The 27021-nt window shown below is 41.3% G+C and overlaps 1 protein-coding gene across 1 annotated transcript in view; it reads left to right on the top strand.

Annotated features, from left to right (window-relative positions):
• The window catches only part of CALN1 (calneuron 1), a 172407-nt gene that overhangs the window by 28263 nt on the left and 117123 nt on the right, over nucleotides 1-27021 (top strand). Inside the window, exon 2 of the mRNA XM_083379880.1 lies at nucleotides 10906-11030. Coding sequence (XP_083236006.1) covers nucleotides 10913-11030 — 118 coding nt within the window. The 5' untranslated portion in view covers nucleotides 10906-10912. The remainder of the gene's footprint in view (nucleotides 1-10905; nucleotides 11031-27021) is intronic.

Below are 27021 nucleotides of genomic sequence, written 5' to 3'. Positions count from 1 at the left end.
GGTGGTGCAGAGAGTGGTGAGGATGGCCAAAAAAATCATTGGCAGTATGTCTGACAAGTGTTTTTCCAAAAGGCAACCAAATTTTGGTTTCTTGGGGTTTGTTCCCTTGAAAGCATTTCACTTCCCATCCAAGAAGCTTCTTCAGTTCTTGAATGAGAAGCAAAATGTTTTCAAAGGGGGAAAAAACCCCCAAGAAACTCCAGTTGCCTTTTGGAAAAAGCATCATTGGGACAACCCTGGCGTGGATAATTGAGAATCTCCATAGACACCTGGAAAAGTAGATCTATAGCAGGGGTGTCAAACTGCTGGCCCGTGGGCTGGATGCGTCATCCGGAAGCTGCATACACCCCATTGCCAGCAATGGCAAAACTGCCCCGATACGTTGTGCGACGTCACGTGATGTCACGAGTTTGACATGTCTGATCTATAGCCCCAATACACTGAGTGGACTGGTATCTATATGTACTCTATTTCAGTCATGATAAATCACAAAGGATGCCACAATTCTAGGAAATTTCATTCAATTGGAATCCAGATTCAAAACCCCATGTTTTGGTGGAGCAGTGGGCTAATGCCTCCTTAAGTAACACCAGCTGCCTGCAATTAGTGCAGGTTCGCATCCCACCAGGCTCAAGGTTGACTCAGCCTTCCATCCTTCCAAGGTAGGTAAAATGAGGACCCAGATTGTTGGGGGCAATAAGCTGACTTTGTAATAATGCCGCTTGGGGGGGGGCGAAAGCCCTAATAAGCAGGCATATACATAGAATGAAGGCTATTGCTAAGCACATTACAGTAGTTTGTGCTTAAATTGTAAGCCGCCCTGAGTCTTCGGAGAAGGGCGGGATATAAATGGAATTAAAATAAATAAAAATAAATGTATATTTTAACAGAAGCTATACATAGCAATAGATTTCCGATGATCCAGAACATATCTTCAGAGTCCCAGTGGGGATGAGCACCACAGTGGCCAATTTGGCAGTTGAAACCGAATTTACGAGGAAAGGATGGAAAAAAAAAATCAATCTGGAATTTGAATAAGGTGAAAGCATTTTTACTTTTTTCCCCTCTTTCTCCTCCCACTCTCCCAGTCTTTTGTTCATTCCACCATTTCTGCACTAGCTTACAAATTTGCATCTTTTGTATGACCCCACAAAAATCTATATAAATACCCATGGATATCTTTTCTGATGTATGTGTTTCCGAGCGCTTCCTCATAGTTTTGTATGTATGTGTGTTCTCCTCTAATTGACAACATTTGAGTGAAATGGACCACAATGTTTTCAGAATACTATAAATACCAATGTTTTCACTTTTTCTTTATATTCAGGACGTGAACATTAGACTTGTATTAAAGGTATAAAGTATAATTCAGTACATAGCTCTGAAATATAAGTAAATATAAATATAACGTAAATGTAAGTAAATAAATGTAAAATGTGCTTTACTGATCATTGGAATGATGCCCAACCGCCCAGGAAAGGAAGGCAATCACAAGCTGATATAGAAGGCAATATTTTGAAGAATACCCTAGGGGGAAAGTAGCTGGTAGCCTTCTGGAAAATGTGTCCTTCATCACTGGTTATGTGACCCATTTTGAGAATAGTTATTTCCAAAACCATTTTACAAAACAGTTTGAAAAAAGGTTCCCAGACTTCCTTAGTGGAAGCCTTACTTTACTAAACTAGCTGGATCAGTTGTCCAAATCAAGTAAGACAAATTTCTGGGTTTTGAGCAACAGTGCACAAAAGTTCATTCAAAGTTAAAGTTCCTTTTGAGTTGAACACAATACCTGGTTGGTAGATGAACCTGTCCATGCAGTTTTCTTTGACAGCAATACAGAAATGGTTTACTATTTTACCGGCAGGGTGTAAAATGCAGGCAAGAACAGCACACACTATACGTCACAATCAAATAGCTGGCATTGTATACAGGGACATTTGTACAGAATATGGGCTAAGTCTAGATGAGAGATCCCATGAAAGGTTATGGAGAATAAGGAATCTAAGATCCCATGAGACTTTCAGATTCAGACAGACAGGCAGGTACTGGCCAATCAATCAGACATTGTGCTAGTAAGCAAGGACCAGAAGACAGCAGTGGTGAGCCATGTTACAGCAACTTTCAGAAGAAGGAGTATGAGAAGCTGGAAAAGTAGCAGGGCCTGGAGGAGGAACTAGAGAAGATGTGGAGAGTGATGGTAGGAACACTTGGGACTTTGTATCCTAAGCTGGGAGAGGAACGTCTACAGATCCCAGAAACAACATCAAAACTCTCTGCCCAGAAGAATGCAGAGTTAGGATCAGCTAAGATACTGTGCAGAACCCTCAAACTCCCAGGTATCTCGTAAAGGACTGAGGTGATGATAGATAGATAGATAGATAGATAGATAGATAGATAGATAGATAGATAGATAGATAGATAGACAGACAGACAGACAGACAGACAGACAGACAGACATTCTGAACAGAGGCAATATTAAACCAGTTTTATATTCTGTCTGTCTCTCTCTCTCTGTGTATCTACCTACCTACCTATCTATCTATCTATCTATCTATCTATCTATCTATCTATCTATCTATCTATCTATCTATCTATCTATCTATCATCTATCTCCTATTATCTATTTTATTCCTAGTCTGTTTAACCGCTCTGACATTTCTGGTGGTGTGCCATCCAATTCCTAATGAAGTCCAATGCTCCTTAGCTTTCAGCCTTTGTACAGCTATTGCACTCCATCCCAACACACTGTCTTGATTTGGACCATAGCATTAATCCAGTTTGAGGCAGTGCGGGGTCCTTAATGCTCTCTGAGTTTTGTTGTTTTCTTGCAGATGTTTCATGATCCAAAATAGGTAGCTTAATCAGTGCAAGAAAACAATCAAGCTCAGAGAGGCATCAAGGACTCCTCTTTTCAACCCCAAGCAACAAATATTCTCCTTCATTAATTTGATGCAGTGCCTCAAAAAAAAATTGCTCTACCTTGACAGCTTGAATTAAAATTGGCCTGCTTGATTTGGCTAGGCACTTCAGTTCAGCAGCAAAGAACATCTGTGTATGCCTAGAAACCTCAACCAGTGTCTAGAATAAAGCTTCAGTTTTCTGCTTTTCTTTGATTCTTAAAAAGATACGGAATAAGATTGCTAAGCTTAGAACAATATGGACTCTTCAAAATATGTCAGGGTCATACCCTGGTCTATATTGTTCTAAGCTTAGCAGGTAGATTCCACTTCTGTTTGCTAAGAAATAAGATTTATTTGCTAAGATTTATTATGCATACTTCTACAGGCTCAGGATATTTTTGAAGTAATAAAAAAAACCCTCAAGACTGAAAATATTGTCACCAAATAGATCAAAGATACTAAAAAAAGGTAAAGGTAAATGTTCCCCCGCACATGCGTGCTACTCGTTTCCAACTCTAGGGGCCGGTGCTCATCCCTGTTTAAAAGCTGAAGAGCCAGCGCTTGTCCGAGGACGTCTCCGTGGTTATGTGGCCAGCATGACTAGAGGCCAAAGGCGCACGGAACGCTGTTACCTTCCCACCGTAGTGGTCCCTATTTTTCTACTTGCATTTTTACGTGCTTTCAAACTGCTAGGTTGGCAGAAGCTGGGACGAGTAACAGGCGCTCACTCTGTTACGCGGCCCTCGGGATCCGACCCGCCAAACTGCCGACCTTCTGATCGACAAGCTCAGTGTCCTAAAGAGAGAAGCAAAAAGATGTGTGTGTGACTGTGTTTTAATTTAAATAATAATTGTTTAACATTCTGTTCCAACTCATGTTAATTAAATTAAGTTTTTAAGTACAACGGCCACTGTCATCATTAGCACTAACCAGCAATTTGGAATTGGCAAACTGTTAATGGGCCTCACCTGTGATGCCCTCTTTAATTCATGCATTGGCACTTGGGAAGTTTAGTTTTGATGAATTGTGAGGCAAAATGGCTTCATTGGCAGCAGTGGGGTAGTTAGAGATGGCCTGATGCAGGCAGAGTCACTGCAGTTTTGTAATGAAGAAATGGGAGAAAAAATATATTACAAACTCAAATTTAATAGCACTTTAAAGCTTAAAGATGAATTTGTGTAGCTGCTGGAGAGACACTTCCAAGCAATTTCATGCACTGTGGTGCCTTTAAATAAATTTAGACCTGGGGTTAAAAGGGCTTAAAAGGAGCCTTCCTATTTCTTTATATATATATAAAAAATTTTATTTCACATTTCATAAGTTTTGTTAGATCAGTTTACATTCCAATTCCAAAGAAAGGCAGTGCCAAAGAATGTTCAAACTATCGCACCATTGCACTCATTTCTCATGCTAGTAAAGTCATGCTTAAAATTCTACAAGCTAGACTTCAGCAGTATGTGGATCGAGAACTACCAGAAGTACAGGCAGGATTTCGAAGAGGCAGAGGAACTAGAGATCAAATTGCCAACATACGCTGGATCATGGAGAAAGCTAGGGAGTTCCAGAAAAACATCTACTTCTGCTTCATTGACTATGCTAAAGCCTTTGATTGTGTGGATCATAACAAACTGTGGCAAGTTCTTAAAGAGATGGGAGTACCAGACCATCTTATTTGTCTCTTGAGAAACCTATATGCGGGTCAAGAAGCAACAGTGAGAACTGGACACGGAACCACTGATTGGTTCAAAATTGGGAAAGGAGTCCGGCAAGGCTGTATACTGTCGCCTTGCCTATTTAACTTATATGCAGAGCACCTGATGAGAAAGGCAGGGCTAGATGAATCAAAAGTTGGAATTAAGATTGCTGGAAGAAATATCAACAACCTAAGATACGCAGATGATACCACTCTAATGGCAGAAAGTGAAGAAGAACTAAAGAGCCTCTTGTTGCAGGTGAAGAAGGAGAGTGCAAAACTTGGGTTGAAACTTAACATTAAGAAAACCAAGATCATGGCATCTGGCCCTCTCAATTCCTGGCAAATAGATGGGGAAGAAATGGAGGTAGTGACAGATTTTGTTTTCCTGGGCTCCAAGATCACTGCAGATGGGGACTGTAGCCAAGAAATTAAAAGACGCTTGCTCCTGGGAAGGAAAGCCATGGCAAATCTAGACAGCACACTAAAAAGCAGAGACATCACCCTGTCAACAAAAGTGCGTATAGTCAAGGCTATGGTCTTCCCAGTTGCAATGTATGGCTGTGAAAGTTGGACCATAAGAAAGGCTGAGCGCCAAAGAATTGAGGCCTTTGAACTGTGGTGCTGGAGAAGACTCCTGCGAGTCCCTTGGACTGCAAGGCGATCAAACCGGTCAGTCCTAGAGGAGATCAATCCTGACTGCTCTTTAGAAGGCCAGATCCTGAAGCTAAAACTCAAATACTTTGGCCACCTAATGAGAAGGAAGGACTCACTGGAGAAGAGCCTAATGCTGGGAAAGATCGAGGGCAATAGAAGAAGGGGACGACAGAGAATGAGGTGGCTGGATGGAGTCACTGAAGCAGTAGGCGTGAGCTTAAATGGACTCCAGAAGATGGTGGAAGACAGGAAGGCCTGGAGGAACGTTGTCCATAGGGTCGCGATGAGTCGGACACGACTTCGCAGCTAACAACAACAACAAAGTTTTGTTATAAAATAAAAATACAGAAACCCCCCCCCAAAAAAAAAAAGTTAGAAAACTAAGAGAAAGAAAAAAGTGCAAACGGAGAGGGGAAAAAGTGGTAGTTTCTGACTTTTTTCACTCCAGCAAAACAAAACAAATACAACCTCAATCTTTTGCTTTGCATTTTACAACATTTCAAACCATTTCTGTAATAACAAAAATCATCCTACTCATTAAAACCTAAAATCAGTGTTTTGCTTTTTTTTTCACTTTCAAGCAAAAATTCCAGAAGTCGTTTCCAAGTAGAAACAAAACCTCTTCTCTTCAGTTAAAATAGTCAGTTTTGCCAGCTCTGTCACCTTTACCATCCACTCTTCCCTTGTGGGAATTAATGGGTTTTTCTATCTTGTGCATATAAGATTCTTCCCAATGTCAACATACCATGTTTCCCCCAAAATAACTGGAAAATAAGCCCTAGCATGATTTTTCAGGACAGTCATAATACAAGCCCCACCCCAAAAATAAGCCCCAGTTAAGATTGTCAGCCAGACAGACACATTTAGTACCATATTTTCCTGAATATAAATTCTAACCAGAAAATAAGCCCTAATATGTCTTTTGGAGCAAAAAAATAATATAAGACCCAGTCTTATTTTCTGGGAAACCTGGGTATATTTATTTATTAAAATTTATTTATTTATTAAATTTTTATACCGCCCTTCTCCCGAAGGACTCAGGGCGGTGTACAGGGCAATAAATATGAAAATGTAAATATAAAAGTTAAAAAAGAGATTAAAAGAATTAAATAATTATGCCCAAAAATAAAATACTAAAAATGTGTTAAAACTTATTTAAATCCAACCCCAAACCCATCAGACCAGGCCAGATTGCTCAAATAGATAGGTTTTTAAATCACGCCGGAAGGAGCGCAGGTCAGGGGCCATCCGGAGCTCAACCGGAAGGCGGTTCCACAGGTCTGGCGCGGCCACAGAGAACGCCCTCCCCCTGGGGGTCACCAATCGGCATTCTTTGATCGGAGGCACCCTGAGGAGGCCCTCTCTGTGGGAGCGCACTGGATGGAGGGAAGTTGATGCCGGCAGCAGGTGCTGCCGTAGGTAATCCGGACCCATGCCATGTAGGGCTTTGTAGGTCATAACCAGCACCTTGAATCTCACCCAGAGGGCAACCGGTAGCCAATGCAGCTCGCGGAGCAGAGGTGTAACATGGGAGTATCGGGAGACCCCCAACACAACTCGCGCGGCTGCATTCTGCACCAGTTGAAGCCTCCGGGTGGTCCTCAAGGGCAGCCCCATGTAGAGAGCGTTGCAGTAGTCCAAACGAGAGGTCACGAGCGCATGAGTGACTGTACGCAAGGCATCCCGGTCTAGATAGGGCCGCAACTGGCGCACCAGGTGAACCTGGGCGAAGGCCCCCCTAGTCACGGCTCCTATATGATCTTCTAAGGAGAGCTGTGAATCTAGAAGGACCCCCAAGTTGCGAGCCCTATCTACGGGGGGTAATAGCTCACCCCCATAGAAAGATGGAATATTCTGAATATCCTGAGATGCCAACACGTACAGCTACTCAGTCTTGTCAAGTTCCAAATTTTCTTTTACATTCTTTGCATATCAAAATGGAGCCCTCCTATTTCAAAGAGGACACATTTGATTTAATTTTTTGAAAAGTGAGCATAACCCAATCAGCCTACTTTGTTTTGGATAGCTCATTCATTGAACATGATCTTGAATGTCTCACATTGACATTGTGGGGTCCTTGGTGCATGATCGTTTTCTTGCAGTTGTTTCTTTACCAAACTAGGTAACATCATCAGTGCTAGAAGGGAATGAGGTTCAATATACCAATGCTGGTGGAAGTGCTCTTGGTGGTTCCTCGGTTAGGCTATTGTTGACCCCACAGTTCAGCCTTGAGCTACAAATAATCTTCTATTGGTAAAACATTAACAATGTTTGCAGTTAAGTGTTTGGCTGAATATTTCTCCTCCTGTTGTCCAGTTGTTGAGGATTCCACCCCCCCATTCTACCCATTTTATATTGTGTCCAAGCACCCTGCAATCTTCCTAATCCAAAAAAGGCTCAATGAAGTAATTTTACCTTGATAGGCTCTTAGCTGGCTTCATACAACATCAGAATAGTAGTGGGTCAACTTGCATGGGTTATTTTGGAAAACATATGAAAAACGGTTGCAGGAATTGGGTATGGCTAGTTTATTGAAGGGAAGGCCTAGGAGTGACATGATAGCAGTGTTCAAAAATATCTCAGGGGCTGCCACAAAGAAGAGGGAGTCAAGCTATTCTCCAAAGCGCCCGAAGGCAGGACAAGAAGCAATGGATGGAAACTAATCAAGGAGAGAAGCAATCTAGAAATAAGGAGAAATTTGTCCCAAAGGTGCTTTCTCAAGCTTCTGAAGAGCTGAAGAAGCTTCTTGGATGAGAAGCGAAACATCTTCAGAGAAAAACAAGAAAGTCCAGTTGCCTCTTGAAAAAGCACCTTTGGGATAACTATGACCTGGATGACTGAGAATCTCTATAGACATAAGGAGAAATTTCCTGACTGTTAGGAAATTAATCAGTGGAATGACTTGAATCCATTTGTCTGAAATGAAATAGGCTTTCCTTCTTGTGCAGGGGCTTGGACTTGAAGACCTCCAAGGTCCCTTTCAACTCTGTTATTCTGTTAACTTGTAGATATCTGCTGGCTGCATGAGAGAAGCAAATGACATTGTGAGTCACAATGCTGTCGTGCAAATGGTGAAAATTTTGTATTCTGTATCAGGCAGCGTGCAATTGATGGAGATTACTTAAATTATTTATGCAATGACATGATGAATTTCTCATCATTTTGATATCATTGTGACTTACATTGGACACTTATGTCTGAGGCTGCTTTGATTTATTTCTGATGTGTTTTGGGGAAAAAAATCCTTCTTTCAAATTGATTGGGAACTTTTTCTCAAAATGTGAAGTATCTTTCAAAAGACAGTATTTTTTTCTGGCTCTGTGTGGCACCATTGGGGAAAAGGTTTGGAAGGGTTGATTGCTGGAAATGGCTTGTGAAGTAACAGTTTTAATGTTATCTTTCTCCCTTGTTAAAATTCATCAGCTGAATCAGTGCACATTGTGAAGTGCAGATAGTCCTCGACTTGAGTGACTGTTCAAAGTTACAACAGTGCTAAAAAAAATGCACAATCATTTTTCATGCTTACAACCATTGCAGTATCCTCATGCTCACTTGATCAAAATTTGGACCCTTGTCAATGGCAAGTGTTTGTGATGGTTGCAGTGTCTAAGTATGGTGTGATCACCTTTTGCAACCTTAACAACTGTGTTACTAACTTAACCAATGGCAGTGATTCACTTAACAATGATGTCAAGGAAGATTGTAAAGTAGGGCAAAACTCACTTAATAAATGTCTTGCTTAACAACATAAACTTTGGGCTCAGTTGTAGTCATAAGTTGAGGACTACCTATAGTCAGCTCAGATATCACCTATCAGGAGGCTGCATCATGTTGTTTGGATTGTGACTTTTTTTTATTCTCTCCAAGTAGGACTGATGCTATACCATCCCAACAATCAACAAATATTTACTGGCTAGTCAAATTAGAACTGGAGGGAACACCATTTTGTTCTTTATTTCAAATTTAAAAAATGGATCAAGATGGCTTTTCTGGACTGCACACTAAATGCATCAAAGAAAGGGGAAAAAATGGCTAATGAAAGAACATAAAAATAATATTCTATAAACCCCACAACCAGTTTTAGAAGTATGTTGCTGTATATGTACAGCCATGCTATTACTTAACAAGCACAAGTGAACCCAGAAATTTGGTCATAAGTCATTGTGATCTTTAAATGGGACACTATGTGATCTGACTCGGTTTTACAACTATTTTTATGACAGTCATAAAGCGAATCATTGTGGTCGTTTTAAAAAAATCAAATAGTCATCAAGCAAATCTATTCTCATGAATGGGTGATTTTTGTTTTTGCCTGAAAATGCTTGAAACTGGGAAAACCAGTCACAAAACCCATCACTGACCCACAGGATGCAGCAACTGGTTGTAAATGTAAGCCAGTTGCCAAGCAACTGAAATCCTATCACGTAAATCCTCGTCCACATCCACATGGAGAGTAGTAAGCAGTGGGATATCACAAGGTTCCGTCTTAGGCCCAGTACTCTTCAATATCTTTATAAATGACTTAGATGAGGGAATTGAAGGGGAACTCATCGAATTTGCAGATGACACCAAACTGGCAGGAGTAGCCAACACCCCAGAAGACAAACTCAAGATCCAAAAACATCTTGACAAACTTGAACAATGGGCCCTATCCAACAAAATGAGTTTCAATGTGGAGAAAAGCAAAGATTTACATTTAGGCAGGAAAAAAAACAATGGTACAAGTAGAGATTGGGCAAGACCTGGCTCAAAAACAGTAACTGTGAGAGGGACCTTGGAGTCCTAGTGGACAATCACTTGACCATGAGCCAGCAGTGTGCAGCAGCAGCCAAAAAAGCTAATCCAATCCTGAGTTGTATAAACAGAGGCATAGAATCAAGATCACATGAAGTATTAGTACTGCTTTATAAAACTCTAGTAAGACCACACCTGAAATACTGCAGCCAATTTTGGTCACCATATCACAAAAATGATGTTGAGAGTTTGGAAAAAATTCAGAGAAGAGCAACTAAGATGATCCAAGGCCTGGAGACTCAAACATAGGAAGAACGGCTGCAGGACTTGGGTTTGGCTAGTCTAAAGAAAAGAAGAAATAGGGGAGACATGATAGCAGTATTCCAGTATCTAAGGGGCTGCCACAAGGCAGAGGGGGCCAGGTTTTTCACCAAAGCACCAGAGGGAAGGATGAGAAACAATGGTTGGAAACTGATCAAAGAGAGAAGCAACCTGGCATTAAGGAGAAACTTCCTGACAATGAGGACAATCAACCAGTGGAACAGCTTGCCTCCAGAAATCGTGGGTGCTCCATCACTGGAGGTTTTTAAGAAGAGTCTAGAATCTAGACAGTCAGTTGTCTGGGATGGTATAGGTTCTCTTGCTTGAGCAGGAGGTTGGGCTAGAAGACCTCCAAGGTCCCTCCCAGCTCTACTCTATTCTATTCTAAAGGTGGGGGTAGGATGTGGCAGTCACAACTTCAAGGATGGGACATAGATATGTCCTTTTGGAGACCATCATAACTTTGAATGGTTGATAAGCAACAGTCATTAAGCGAGGACTACTCTTACTCTCCTTTATTTGTTATTTCTCATATGTCATGCTTTGGGTTCTAGAGATGAACGAGAATGTGAGTGGCTTTTTCTGTCTTTATACCATTAGGGAGAAGATGCCATTCCATCATGTCACGGCTGGACTGCTGTACAAAGGAAACTATCTGAACCGGTCACTCTCTGCAGGAAGCGACAGTGAACAGTTGGCCAACATCTCAGTGGAAGAATTGGATGGTAAGGATTGACCAAAGTCTTGATAGGAAGAAACAGAGAGCGTTCTATTTTTATTTATTCTTTTAAATATTTTGTTGAGTCTTGAAAACTGAGGTAGGAACAACTCAAGCTTAGGATGACGTAAACATCCCCATTGAACAATTTTGGTGATTTACTTTTTTAGAAATGAATTTTTTTTTAAAAAAAAAACAAAAACAAAAATTAAACTAAACTAAAAGGCTCAAGGCACTATCCAAAATTAATTACATGCATACATGGCAGCTTGGTTACCTTAATGAGAAAAGGCTGATGAATAAGACACATATAGCTGGTCAATAGATACGTAGAGGTAAATTATAGAGATAAATCAGCCATAATAGACACAAAGAGATATCCCATAAACCAGTCATCGACAGACCACATTTATAGAATAAAGGAAACAAAAAGACCAGAAAACATTATCTCCAGCAAACAACACCCAGATAAGATGGGGTTAACATCAGACAGACAATGAAGTAGAAAACAATAATCAAGGAACTTCCAAGAAGAAAACCACACCCCTCACAAACATTGGTAGCCCAAGGTACCATACGTAAACACGGAGGAAATCCCACATTCATTTAACACTGATGGTGTTACTTAGTTGGATAATGAAATGCCTGCAAGCAAACATCCAAGCTCAGAGAGTATCAAGGACTTCATAGTTGATCCCTGAGCTACATACATTCCCTTCTGAGGATGATGTTGTCTATTCAGTTGTGTCTGACTCTTGGCAGTTCTATAGGCCAGGTCTCTCCACATCTTCCGATCTTGCACTACTTCAATGAGTTTTTCTATGCTCTGTCTGATGTCAGCTTTGATGGTCTCCAGCCACTGTGTTCTTTGGCAAGCTGGTTTCCTTTTACTGCTAACTTTTCCAAACCTAATTGCTTTCTGCAGTGAATTCCCCTCCACAACATGGCCAAAATAAGAGAAATGAAGTTTTGTGATTTTATATTCCCTTTTATTAGAATCTAATACTGAGGTTTAAACCATGTATAGGATATGGAATTTTTTATTAACACTTCATTTTTAGGGAACTCAGATATGCAAGAGGGCACAGCCAAGATTTAAACCAATTGCAGTGAAGGAAAACAGGAGAGAATATTCATGGGACTGAATTTGCATTATCTATGTACCAGTTAGGGACACGGTGGCTCAGTGGGTTAGGACGCTGAGCTTGTTGATCAGAAGGTCGGCAGTTTGGTGGGTCGAATCCTGAGGGCCGCGTAGCAGAGTGAGCTCCTGTTACTCGTCCCAGCTTCTGCCAACCTAGCAGTTCAAAAGCACGTAAAAATGCAAGTAGAAAAATAGGGACCACTACGGTGAGAAGGTAACAGTGTTCCATGTGCGTTTGGCGTCTAGTCATGCCGGCCACATGACCACGGAGACATCCTCGGACAAGCGCTGGCTCTTCGGCTTTGAAACAGAGATGAGCACCGGCCCCTAGAGTTGGAAACGACTAGCACGCATATGCGGGGGAACCTTTACCTTTACCTTTATGTACCAGTTGGAAAGAATTTGCAGGATTTATTGTAGTCAGAAGCATAGGCAAATAAGGCAGGACAAGAAGCAATGGATGGAAACTAATCAAAGAGAGAAGCAACCTAGAACTAAGGAGAAATTTCCTGACAGTTAGAACAATTAATCAGTGGAACAATTTGCCACCAGAAGTTGTGAATGCTCCAACACTGGAAGTTTTTAAGAAGAGATTGGACAACCATTTGTCTAAAATGGTATAGGGTTTCCTGCCTCAGCAGAGAGTTGGACTAGAAGACCTCCAAGGTCCCTTCCAGTTCTGTTATTCTAAAGCAGACATATCAAACTGCCAGCCTGCGGCCAGATGCATCATACTGAAACCGCACCCACTCCATTGCCAGCAATGGGGAAAAAGTCACGATACGTCATGCGACATCACTTGATGTGGCGAGTTTGACATGCCTGTTCTAAAGTAACATTTTGAACATCTGGGTCCTTTTTTTAGAAGAGCAAGTACTTCCTCAGTACCATGCTTGGTAGGGGGAGAAAAAGAAAAAGAGAGAGAGAGAGAGAGAGAGAAGGAAGGAAGGAAGGAAGGAAGGAAGGAAGGAAGGAAGGAAGGAAGGAAGGAAGGAAGGAAGGAAGGAAGGAAGGAAGGAAGGATAACTACAGGGATTTTGATATCACAATAATATTGATCATACTTAGAGGTGCTTCCTTAACATCAAGGGGAGCTCGCTACAATTAACTTAAGAGCCCTTGATTTCTCTGGCTGTATTTGAAGTATGATTAACTCCAAAGTTGAATTTTGATCATCTTTTGTGTGTTCTGGAATAATGTCTACTTAAAAATGTGTATTTGCATAGAATTGCCACCTTTTTGTTGACATTTTTGAAGTGGAATGCTTTGTTGAAATTATATGAGATTCAGAGTTGCCATACTCACTTTTTCCATGACATGCATAATTCTTTGCACCTCAACCATGTTCCCATATTGGATTTTTATTATTCCCTTTTTCCAATATTTTTATTTTTCCAGTATTCCTTTGGCAGCTTTTTAGTCCTGCTCTATTGCTTCAATCAAATAATAGCCTATGGGCTGACCCCAGCTTTCCATTTTCTAATTCCTTGATGATTGGGACAAATTTGTCCAAATTTAATTTATAAAGAGGCAATTTCTTCAGTGCATTATTTAAGACTTGGTGGAATGGATGCTTGCAAGGACCCGAATGGATGGAAGTATTACATTTTAAGCCTTCAGTGCTGATATTTAAAATGGCTGAATCATCTCCCACATTACTCCAGAAGAGTGCAATTCTATACATACAACTTGGCTCCATCACCAGAACATGCCTCCAGTGGCCTTTAGAGACATACATTCAGAAACACATATGTACAGGTTGTCCACAATTGAGTCCAAATTTTTTGTTGTCAAGTGAGACAGTTGTTAAGTGGGTTTTGACCCATTTTAGGACCTTTCTTGCCAAAGTCGTTAAGTGAATCACTGCAGTTGTAATGTTAGTAACATGGTTGTTAAGTGAATCCAGCTCCCCCATTGACTTTGCTTGTCAGAAGGTCGTAAAAGGGGATCATGTGACTGCCCTGTATAGGGTTTCCTGCCTTAGCAGGGGGTTGGACTAGATGACCTCCAAGGTACCTTCCTCCTCCTCCTCCTCCTCCTCCTCCTCCTCCTCCTCCTCCTTCTTCTTCTTCTTCTTATTATTATTACAACCGTTATAAATATGAGTCAGCTTGCCAAGTATCTAAATTTTGATCACGTGACCATGGAGAAGCTGCAACATTTGTAAGTATGAAAAATGGTCAGAAGTCTCTTCTTTCAGTGCCATTGTAACTTCAAAGGGTTACTAACTTCTGTAAGTTGAGGACTACCTGTACATTATGTGGCCAAAACCTGGCTCATCTAAAACAGCCAAAGCTACAGATCTGAAGAAACAGAATAATTTTGTTAACGCTGTATACTGGGCGCCCAGCTAAAAGCATTGACATTCTGCTAAACAGCTCTGAGCAAAATCAGACCCTTGGCTCAGTACACTGCAAAGGCGAGTTTTGGGGGTCCAGCTTGACACAGAAGAAAGTCAAGTAGTTGGTGTGATTGTTCCTCTTGCTGCAGAGGAGACGTCTCTCTGTGTTACACATTCTTACTTTGTGGAATTTTTATGTTTCAAGCTGCCCAGGGTTACTGGCTGTGAGTTAGGCGGCCGGATAAATGTGTTTAATAAATAAATCATAAGACAAGAGGTAGGCATAGTGGAAGTTATAGTGCAGTGTTTCTTAAGGCTGACTAAGATATATGAACTTCGGCTCTCAGAATTCTTGGTGTTGAAGTCCATACATCTTAGAGTTGTCAAGCTTGAGAAATGCTGCTATAGGGTGATGCAGGGATATTTTAAATAAACCCATCTGTGCGACCTTATTATTGTTTATCCTACATTCTAACTAGGTCAGCATGCCAGCTCTACTATATTATGACATATACTTACTTGCATCCCATCATTATATTTACAAATAATTCAAGGTGGCGAACATATCCAACACACCTTCCTCCTCCTATTTTCCCCACAACATCCCTGTGAGGTGGATTGGGCTGAGAAAGAGTGACTAGACCAAAGTCACCCAGCTGGCTTTCATGGCTAAGGCAGGACTTGAACTCATGGTCTCCTGCTTTCTAGCCTGGTGCCTTAGTCACTAGACCAAACATACCTACATATATACCTATATATCTACATACATAATGTACATAGATACTTGTCACAGCCTTGAGCCCTTCTACCACTATTAGGACTACTTTGACCTTTACTTTCCACATCCTCTCTAGTTCCTCCTTCAGATTCTCATATTCCTTCTTCCTGATGGTGCAATTGTTTGGTACCAGTACATCTATCACTGTTACATTTTTTGGTCCTTGTCTACTATTATGATGTCGAACAGAACAGAACAGAACAGAACAGAACAGAATAGAATAGAATAGAATAGAATAGAATAGAATAGAATAGAATAGAATAGAATAGAATAGAATAGAATAAAATATTGGCCAAGTGTGATTGAACACACAAGGAATTTGTCTCTGGTGCAGAAGCTCTCAGTGTACATACAAACAACAGAGTAATAATAATCATAATGATGATACCAATAAGAGAAGGTAGTAGAAAAGATGAGAAGGATAATAATACAGTCATACTACATGATGTAATTGATAATTGACACAGATTGGCCAGTACCTGTCTGTCCATCTGGATCTGGAAGTCCCACAGTATCTTAGCCTTCTTAATTCTCCAGGATCTTCTGTGGAATCTCACATCTGGACTCAGGAGGGTCCAACCAATACATTCTTGTACGCAATGCCAGCTACTTGGCTGTGTTATTCATTGAATGCTATTCCAGCCTGCGTCTTACACCCTTGCACTATGTCTTGGACTGTCTCTGAGGCCTCTTGCACAGTCTGCACCCTGGATCCTATCTGGTGTGGTACACCCGTGATTCTGTTCATCTGATGCTTAATGCCTGTTCTTGTGATACTAATAGTAATAAAACATATGGGGGAAAGCAGATTTCTGATCCCTAGGTTTAGAAACCAAACACGGTACTCCTTCCCATACATTTGAAGTTGTATAGTTGCAAATGGTCTTGTAGATTTGTCTTAGAACTTATTCTCATAGGGGAAGATGTTGTGTAGTGGATTCTTGGGAAGCAGGAGGCGAGACGAGAGGGTTCAGACAGGAACATTGCTTTATTGTAGTAACAGGAACAGAACTGAGAACAGAGGCTTCTATGCAGTTACTTATACGGTTGGCCACTAGGCGGCGGCCAATAGGTTTGAAGGAACCTATTCCTGCCCCAGAGCCAACCAATGATTGTCCTGGAGACTGCATGTCTGGGCAGCCAGCAACTGTTACACAGAGACCCTTATTAAGCAATCTCAAGCAGCATTGTGAAAACAGTTGAAGTAAAAGGCCCAATACATTACAGAAGAAATTATGAACATCCGGTGAATGCCCTCCCATTATGGGTACAGATATGTGGCAGCTTATTATAAAGGCTGTGAGATCCGGCACATCCCATCCTTTCATCCTTGTTGGTCTTCAGCTTGCTTGTGTGGATGTATTGCTGCACATTCTTTGCACAACACCACACATCTTTTCTGCTAATAGCCTATTTATTCTTCACCTGTTAGGCAGCACATTTCTCGTGGGAATCCCAACACTCTTTTCCTTTTCTAGCACTGTTTTTATTGCAGATCTTCGCTTTCTGGCAATGTTCCAGTTTTCAGCTAAACTGAGATTTGCTGCTTTTGGGGAACTTTACAATCTGAGGTGAAAAGGAAGTGTTTCATTTAGATCAAAGGAAAGTATCTTGCCCTCTATGATCTGTATTAAGGTGAGATTGGGGAAAAAAATATCACTCCTTTTAATAATAAAACTCTGCCCCCCTCCCTATGTGTAGGAGTGACATGGTGTATGTGTGTAAAACTCAACTGAAAGATTTCTACACAGCTGGGAAAATCTTAAGAGTGAGAGCTGACTTAGTATCTCTCCCCATGAGAACTACTGGCTCAATGATGGGCCTATTTTTGTCCCTTAACAACCCCTTCTAAGATATATATGATACTGATGGGAGAGGGGAATCATGTGCAACCTGTGGGTGGCCTATTCTTGCCTTATAGCAGGGGTAAGCAACCTTGGCTCTTTTATGACTCGTGGACTTCAACTCCCAGAATTCCTGAGCCAGCATGGCTCAGTATGGAAACCTCTCCCTTTCTCCTCAGCATGGCTGGCTCAGGAATTCCGGGAGTTGAAGTCCACAAGTCATAAAAGAGCCAAGGTTGCCTACCCCTGCCTTATGGTATACCAAAGTGCAGGTAATCTTCCACTTATAATAGTTCAGTTAGTGACCATTTCAAGTTACAACGGCACTGAAAAAAGTGACTTGTCACTGTTTTTCACACAGCCAGCATCCCCATGGCCATGTGATCAAAATTCAGACACATGGCAACTGGTTCATATTTATGATATTTGCAGTGTCCCAGGGTCATGGGATCCCCTTTTGCGACCTTCTGACAAGTAACGTTAATGGGGAAGCCAGATTCACTTAACAACCGTGTTGCTAATTTAACCCTTGCAGTGATTCACGTACCAACAGTGGCAAAAAGTTTGTACAATGGGGCAAAATTCACTTAACAATTGTCTCACTTAGCAACTGAAATTTGGGGCTCAGCTGCGGTCCTAAGGTGAGGACTACCTGTTCTTGCTTCTTTTATTTCGATTCTGTGACCTGAGTTTTCAGCAGCTAACAAGATCTCAAGAGGAAAAATAAGTTGCAGCTTTATCCTGTTCCTTGTTTTCATTTTGGGCTTCTCTGTTGCTTCTTGCAATATTCTCTTGTCATCCTCTATAAGCCAATGCTTACTATTGGCAGGATTAAGGGGATAATGGAGGCAAAGCAAATTTTAAGTAGCAGTGGGGAAAGGAAAAAAATAACCTCATTTGTCTCCAGCAACAGCAGCTGTGTCTGGCCTATTTTTGTTAGTCTGGATCAGATGCTGACACATTTTTCATTTCACTACAGTTCTATGCGAGAATCCAACCAAGGTCTGCTTTTCATGTGGGAAGGGGTTAATCTAGAGCAGGCATGTCAAACTCGCGATGTCACGTGACATCGCACGATGTATCAGAACTTTTTCCCATTGCCGAAAATGGGATGGGCATGGTTTCTCTGTGATGCTCCAGCCCGCGGGCTGGCAGTTTGACACCCCTAATCTAGAGGTAGAGTCTGCATAGTGGCTGAAAAAAAAAGATGGACAGTGGCCACCTGGCCTCTAGGCCTCTCCAGAATTGAATGGGACAACTTGCCACAGGGAACTCACTGTGGCCAACTCACCACAGCCAGTTCACCCTGGCACAACTTGCCACTGCCAACTGGCCACAGGACAACTCGCTGCAGGACAATTTAACAATTGTATTTAATTATTTAAAGTAAATAAAAAATATTTTAATGTTTGCCATTCACATTTAATTCTTTTCCTCTTTTTGCATCCTTTCTTTAATGATTCTAGTCCACCATTTCTTTGATATTAGTGTAACTCTTGTCCTGCAGTGAGTTGGCCATGCCAAGTTGGCTGTGGTGAGTTGGCTGTGGTAAGTTGTCCATTGTGAGTTGGCCTCAGCAAATTGTCATTCATTCCTCAAAATGACCAGACTTAAGAGAAGGTTTAAACCAGAGTAACTTACAATCTTTCAGAGCAACCATTCCCTGTTTTCCAGACTCCTGATACTGTCCTATCTACAGGTAATCCTTGAATTATGACCACAACAGAGCCTGTAATTTTGGCTATAAGTGATTGTGGTTATTAAGTGGGGCATCCTGTGATTTGATTCATTTTATTACTGTTTTAGAGTGGTTGTTAAGCAAATCATATTGTTAAGTGAACCATGTGGTAAATTAAGCAAATCTACCATATGCAATAGACATTTATGCCATTTTGTGCAGATCACAGTGATGTGATGGTGGGATGCTACAACTGGTTGTCAATGCAAGTTGGTTGCCAAGTGTTTGAAATGTAATCATGTGACTCCAGGGAACAATGGCAGTCTTAACTTTGAGGACCAGTCGTAAGCTGCTTTTTAAAAAAATATTTCGTAACTTCAAATGGTTGTTAAGTGACAAATCATTAAGTGAGGGCTATCTGTATTTGGCTACTTGATTGTCCCTCCCCATTTAGCATTGCTGCAGTATTAAATAGCTTGTTTCTACAGAACAGTGACAATGAAATCCTTTTCAAAAGAACCCAGGTGTACAGTCACTACAGTTGGCAAGGAACTTTGTCTTTTAGGAAATCAACCATAGCAGAAAAAGGTTTTTCCAGATGTTTGGTCGCAGCCACAATTTTAGTTAGATAAGAAGAGGACAAGCTATAGAGCAAGAGTATCCAACACTGGCAACTTTAGGATTTGTGGACTTCAACTCCCAGAATTCCCCTTGCTGGTCAGGGGGAGTTGGTCCACAAGTCCTAAAGTTGCCAAGTGGATGCTTCTGCTATAGAGGCTTAACTCACTTTTTCACAGTAGCAAAGTCAACTGCTTTGTGATGGCTGGTGAGCATTTTGTTATTGTTCATTTGTGACATCAAGTAAATTTTTGGGCGAATTTAGATTTGATTTGTTTGATTGTGCCTACAGCCCTCCATGACCAAAATGTCTCTCTTTGTATAATGGCATCATGTATATATTTTTTCTAAAAAGACATGCAAGCCATTTGGAGAAAAGTCTGTAAACTTTTCTTTTTTCCTAGTGAGGTGTGAAAACAGAAAAAAAAACAAACCTGTCTCCTGGGAAATGTGGTTGAGCAATACTCACCTTAGCCTTTAAAGAAGATTAGCAACTCAGACAGTAATGGAGCAGAGCACATGTCTTTCTTTGTAGAACAAATTGGAGCAATTTATTTTGCTGTATTCATCTGAAAGGTGGACTGGGATTCCCCCAACCCCCATTTTTATAAACATAAAGGTGAGCTCAATTCCTAGTAATGACATGGATGTGTTTATAAGGTATAAGGTTTCCTGCCTGAGCAGGGGGTTGGACTAGATGACCTCCAAGGTCCCTTCCAACTTAATAATAATAATAATAATAATAATAATAATAATAATAATAATAATAATAATAATTAATAATATTATTACTATTATTATTATTATTATTATTATTATTATTAAAGGTAAAGGTAATTATTTATGTAGTTTTCTTGTCAACAGTATGGAACTGATGCACCCTTGCCATTTTATGGGACTTTTATTTCTGAGCTCAGGTTATGGTCTTATGGTTTCTCATGGTTTTTAGTCATGTATTAACTGTATCTTGCTATTTGAGATCAACCCCAGTGCAGCTTACTTTTTCATGTGAAAATCATCCTCAATTCAGGAATAATAAAATAATGGAGGTATTTTTCCCCTGACTTTTAAATTTATCTTTCTTTCAGATAAAAAAAACAGCATTAAAGGCATATTATAATTTCTTTTTAGAAGTTTCTCCTCCCTCTTTTTTCAAGAGCACTGTGATAATTGCAGAGGAAATTAACTCACGGAGGGCTACATTAGTTGATATTAAGTTGTGTAACTCAGGAGAAAATGGCCAAGTTGAAATTGATGTGCCATCCGTGACAAATGTCTTTAGAGGCTTCAAAGGTGCTAGAAGGTTTTCTGTTTAAATATGTACTGTATGGGTAAGGATGTCTTGGCTTGAGCAAATTTATTCAGGCAGCTGAAATGCTGTTTGAGCTTGAAATACTCCCATTGCAGTTTATACAGCCACCTTCTTTTGAATTCTGCCTTTGCTTCTCTAAATTTCCAAGTAGCAAGCAAGCACTATATAAATGGGGAGAGGGTGATTATCAGTAAATGGAATCACCCTTGCTGAGATAACTCTACAGAGTCATTATAGTAGAAGTTATTGTCAGAAGATGGAAAGACAGAATAAACATCCGTTTAATTTTGTAGATGCAAGTAATTCCCTAGTTGGCTTTGGGCTATGTTGATTGACAGCCTAAAAAGGCTGTGTTTTGAGAGGATGCAAAATTATCCTTGGAAGCTGAACAGACTACAAAGATACCCTTTGGCCATATTTACATAATATTCAAGTCAGGAAATTACTTAGTGAATTTGAACAATGTGTTGATCTCAACACTAAGATTAATTGGTTGTTTGCAGGTTACTGCGCTCATTCCCCTACTCATGTATATGGTTTGATATATTACACAAAGTAACAAAATGAGGTGATGCATTAACCAGGTTGAATGGATTGAGGGAATGCAATCTCTGTGTTTTGCAGACAGAGCAACTGCTGTACAAGTGGCATCACATTAACTCTTAGCTTAAACTTTTGAGAACCCAAGATTGATCAGAAGGTTCCTTCCAAATTTTAGATTCAGTTCACACCATGTTCTAGACCAAGGTATATATATGATGCACAAAGCTATGAATCATGGCTTCCTTAATTTAATATTCATTCATTCATTCATTCATTCATTCATTCATTCATTCATTCATTCATTCATCTTCTTTAGCCACCCAACTCAACCAAGTGATTCTGAGCAGTTAAAGCGTCACTTGGAGTCATTGTTGGTTAATAGGGTTTGCAGATATTCTGTCTGTACTCCAACCAAACAAGTACAGGATCCTTTGGTTGACTCTTAGAGTAGTGATTGTTGGTGAGGCATACTCCATGCCTGGCCCTGAGTTCTCAAATGAAAATTTTGCTTTCTGTCTTCTCTGTAGCACCAACTCTTTTTCTTGGAGGACCCTGTAAGTAGGGTTGAGTAGTTGCCCCCCTCCTTTCATTGGGCTATGCTGTTCCTATTGTATGATGATTTATATTGTATGGAATAGTATAACACTTGTACAATGTCTGATGCTAAGAATCTATTTTAAAGATAAAAATGAAGAGTTTCCTCTTAAGGCAGGAATTCCAATGGGCAAGATTGCATTTTTTAAAAGAATATCCCCAAGATTCATACAAAACTTTACTAAATGTCACATGGTTGATCAGAAGGTCACTAACATTTTGGACTTCCGGGGAAGAACTGGCGAACTGATGACTGCAGTGGATGACTGCAGCAGAATGACTGTGCTATGACACTACATCAGAATGAGAAGCCGGTGATTACACTGGTTCTTTGTAATTCCTCGCCAGAGAAAGAGAGCATTGTGGTTGTCCACAAGTATTCCAGACAGTTGCTTCTCCTAGGGAGACAGCAGTCACCCTAGGACAGGGGTCTTCAAACCTGGCCCTTTTATGACTTCTGGACTTCAACTCCCAGAATTCCTCAGCTAACATGCCTGGCTGAAGAATTCTGGGAATTGAAGTCCACAAGTCATAAAAGGGCCAGGTTTGAAGACCTCTGCTTTAAAACATAGCCTCATCTTCTCTTTATTAGCCTTTCCCATCAGGGCCCATTTGATCCTCCTGGCGTTTACTTGGAAGCAAACACCACTCGGCAGAGGGGGAACACTTTGCAGAAGTATCTTCTATGACTGTTCCACTCTAATAGGAAAAAAAAAATAAGTAGAGAATCTAGGACAGCTTTTCTCAACCTGAGCAACTTTAAGAAGAGTGGACTTCAGCTCCCAGAATTCCTCAGCTAAGGTTGATAAACCCTAATATAGGATAAGAAATCTAGTGATACGGCACTAAACGGGAGCAAGACTGCCAAAATCTTGTATGATTCCAGATCACTGGGGGGTTGGGAACAGAAAGAAAATATCCCTCCCTGATAATAAGGATCAGAAGCAGACCTACTGAAGCTTCAGCTTTTGTGGCCAGAAAAACAAAGAGGAGCTCAGTACCTATTTGCAAATTCCTTTCTCCATTCTAACCTTTCCACCTGCGTCTTCTCCGTGATTAATGCCTGGAGAGGTTGCTGTTGCTGTTGTCTTTTTGCTTTGCTATGATCCTGATTTTCTTCTGCATCCCAGATGCCGATCCTGATTTTAGCACACCACTGAAAATGTGCAGGAAAATAGTAATTCTGCCAATCTGCAGCTAAAGGCCTTTATAATTACGGGGAGATGTTTTTAGGTCCCACCGGAATTTCATGATCCCTAGCCGACTGCTCATTGTAAGTTCCCCCCCCCTTTTGATAGCTGTGTACTTTTACAGTTGGTGTGATATAACAAGTCTTCTTTTGAATTACCTAAGGGGACTGCGTATGCTGAACTGGAGTGTGAATAGTTCTTGCTGAGTCTGGAACAGATTTAAAAAACAACAAAAAAAAAACCCTGCTGTATTCTGTTAATGATGCATGCATGCAATTTTAATCTATGCTTTTCATTTTTAATGTACCTTATTCAAGCTGTTTCTCATGATACTGCTGTCATAGTGCTGCGTGGGGAGATAAGGGAGGGAGATGGCTTCTTCAGATTGCTTTCTTGCAACCAGGTGCTCCGTGAAAGGGAGCAGGTTCAACCATCTCACTCCTCTGTTTATCTCTGCAGTCTGCAGGGTACAATCGCGGTGAGGGGATCTGATCTGTACAGTCTCTTGAGGCATGATACAGCTAGCCAGTTGCAAACAATTCTGAATAGTGCTCAAACAAATGGCACAGGTAGTCCTCAACTTGGAAAAGTTTAGTGACCCCTCAAAGTTGCAGCGGCACTGAAAAAAGTGATGAATGACTGCTTTTCACACTTACAACCATCACAGCATCTCTACGGTCATGTGAGCAAAATTCAGATGCTTGGCAACTGACTCACATTTATAATGGTTGCAGTATCCCGGGGTTCATATGATCACCTTTTGCGACCTTCTAACAAGTTCGAAAGCACGTAAAAAAAGCAAGTAGAAAAATAGGGACCACTACGGTGGGACGGTAACAGCGTTTTGTGCGCCTTTGGCGTCTAGTCATGCCGGCCACATGACCACGGAGACGTCCTCGGACAAGCGCTGGCTCTTCGGCTTTGAAACGGAGATGAGCACCGGCCCCTAGAGTCGGAAACGACTAGCACGCATGTGCGTGGGAACCTTTACCTTTTAACAAGCAAAATCAGTGAAGATTCACTTAACAACCATATTACTGACTTAACAACTTCAGTGATTCACTTAACAGCTGTGGCAAGAAAGATCGTAAAATGGGGCAAAACTCACCGAACAACTGTCTTGCTTAGCAAAATAAATTTGGGGGTTAATTGTGGTCGTAAGTCGAGGACTACCTATAGTGGGAAAGCACAGTTCTGGCTCTTCTAATTATTGATTTTTATTGCAGGACTAGAACTCACAGTCTCTTGGTTTCTAGCCTGATGCTTTAACCACTAACCCAAACTGGCTTTCTTCCATGGCTTCTAACTGAAGGAATTCTGCTATTTCTGGGCTGCACGTGAAAAAGTGAATATGAGGAGCAGCCCAAAAATAATCCTCTCATTAAGGAGCTATCAAGGATCAGTCTTAGCTTCCCAGAGAAGAACAGCATAATCTTCTCTCTGAAGTCACAATTCAAAATGACCTCAAACAATTTTAACTTTCGGCTAAATCCAATAGGAGAGTGTGCATAAATCCTTGCACGTGAGCAAGAAAAATCTTGTGCATAGGGAAATAGTTCTTAAAATAATACACTGAGAAGGGAAGTGGGAGTCCTGGTAGACCATCAGTTGAAAAGCCAGGGCAATTTTAGTCTCCTCTAACACAGCAGACCCAAACCTTTTTGGCATCAGGGACCACTTTCGTGGAAGACAATTTTTCCACAGACTGGGGGGTGGGGGGAGGAATGCACAACCTAGATCCCTCCCATGCACAGTTTGCAGTAGGGTTCATGCTCCTATGGGAATCTAATGTCTGATGATCTGAGGTGGAGCTGAAGCAGTGACCTTAGCTCTGTGGAGTGGCTATAAATACAGATGAAGCTTTACTCATTCACCTCCAGCTATGTGGTCTGGTTCCTGACAGGCCACGGATCGGAACTGGTTCTTGGCCCGGAGATTGGAGAACCCTTCTCTAACAGACAATGATTATGGGAGGTGATGTCCATCCCTTCAAGGTAGATCAGACTAGGAATCCCATGTCTTGTAGGTCACTATTACTTTTTCTGTAAAGTTATAGTAACAGAATCTTGCAACTCTGATTGTGCTTCCCTCCGCCCTCCTTTTATCTTATTCCAAAGATGCTTTTTCACGAGGCAACTGGACTTCCTTGTTTTTCTTTGAAGACATTTCACTCCTTATCCAAGAAGCTTCTTCAGCTCTGACTGGATGGTGGGGAATGAAAGGATTTATACTCCTTGCAGACAGCTGGTCATCTGCATTCTTGTAGAGAGTCGTTGAGGCCACAGGGAGGTTTGTCTATGTCCTCAGGGTCACCTGAATCGTGCAAATGGGTGTGGAACCTTCTTGGAACTGCTGAAAGGACTGTGTTGTAGACAGGAGGTAGATGAGAACTAAGAAAGATGTTGCCTAAGATACTTTCTCAGGCTACTTTTCTAATCCGGGACTCATCTAACTTTTTTTGTTGATAGCAACTCTTCTGTAGGAGACGACTTGACATCTTCCTCCTGGACATTCCCTGTACATCTACAGGTAGTAGTTCCAGCCTCCTCTTCATCAGTTAGACCAGACATGTCAAACACAAGGCCCGGGGGCCAGATCCGACCCGCAAAGTGGTTTCATGTGGCCCCCGAAGCCATCCTGGAAACAGTGAGGGAACGGTCCCTGCTGCCTTGGCCCTGGCCCAGAGACCCTCCTTCTGCCAGAGACTCCCAGATCTGTCCCACTCCTGCCCAGGCCCCCATAGGCACCCTTGATGCCAATGATGTAGAGCTGGCCATGCCCACCCAGTAGGCCATATGCACTCCAGCTGCGCCCACCCAGTAGGCCGCACCCACCCTGGCCATACCTAACCGGCCCCCCGAGGGCAACCACAATGCTGATGTGGCCCTCAATGAAATTGAGTTTGACACCCCTGAGTTAGACTATATTAGGAAGTACAGGTTGTTATGTATGGGGATAATAAAATATAGCAGCAGTTCATTGTGACCATCAGGTGGCGCTGTACTGTAACTGGATTGGCTGGTAAGCGCTTGGTGGGAAAACCTAAATAAGGGATTGGCTGCCGGTGCACCTGGCCAAGTATATAAGGGGGTACAGGTAACCCCTTTGTTCTGTTCGGAGCTACCACCAATAAAGAGCTTCCATGCTGAGTCCTTTGTCTGTTGTCTGACCATGCGGCCAAGAACCCAATACACACTAGTGGCGACGAAGGTGGGATCTTGTTTCTCCTGAGGAGCTGAAGTCACTAAGGATCGGTGGAAAGCAATTCCCCGAACCTTACTCGGCTGGCTAAGCAATAGCTTGCGTACACAATACAGGTAGTCCTCAACTTACAACAATTCATTTAGTGACCATTCAAAGTTACAACAGCACTGAAAAAAGTGACTTTTGACCATTTTTCACACTTACGACTGTTGCAGCATCCCTACGATCAAAATTCAGACGCTTGGCAACTGACTCATATTTATGACGGTTACAGTGTCCTGGGGTCGAGTGATCACTTTTTGCAACCTTCTGTCAAGTATAGTCAATGGGGAAGCCAGATTCACTTAACAATTGTGTTGTTAACAGTTGCAATGAGTTACTTAACAACTCTGGCAAAATGGTTGTAAAATGGTCAAAACACACTTAACAACCGTCTTCCTTAGCAACAGAAATTTTGGGCTCAATTGCAGTCGTAAGTTGAGGACTACCTATATTGTGTCCAGTTCTACACCCTGTATTTTAAAGAGGAAAGGGGAAGCTACTGGACTAATAAGGGGTTTGGAAACAAAGCCATATGAAGAATTATTAAAGAAGCTTTATTAAAGAATTACAAAAAATAATATCACATCAGTGATAGCTGTAGCTGATTGGCTGACAGAATCTCCTTAATTTATGGTTTCTTTAAATCCCTTTTCTCTCTCAGTGTTTTGGGAGCTGATTTTCGAATCAATTTTATACCAAACGTAACAATG

Source organism: Vipera ursinii (genome assembly GCF_947247035.1).
Source record: "Vipera ursinii genome assembly, chromosome: 1".
NCBI classification, from domain to species: Eukaryota; Metazoa; Chordata; class Lepidosauria; order Squamata; family Viperidae; genus Vipera; species Vipera ursinii.
The sequence above is the reverse complement of the archived record's forward strand: the minus strand, read 5'-3'. Positions and strand labels throughout refer to the sequence as shown.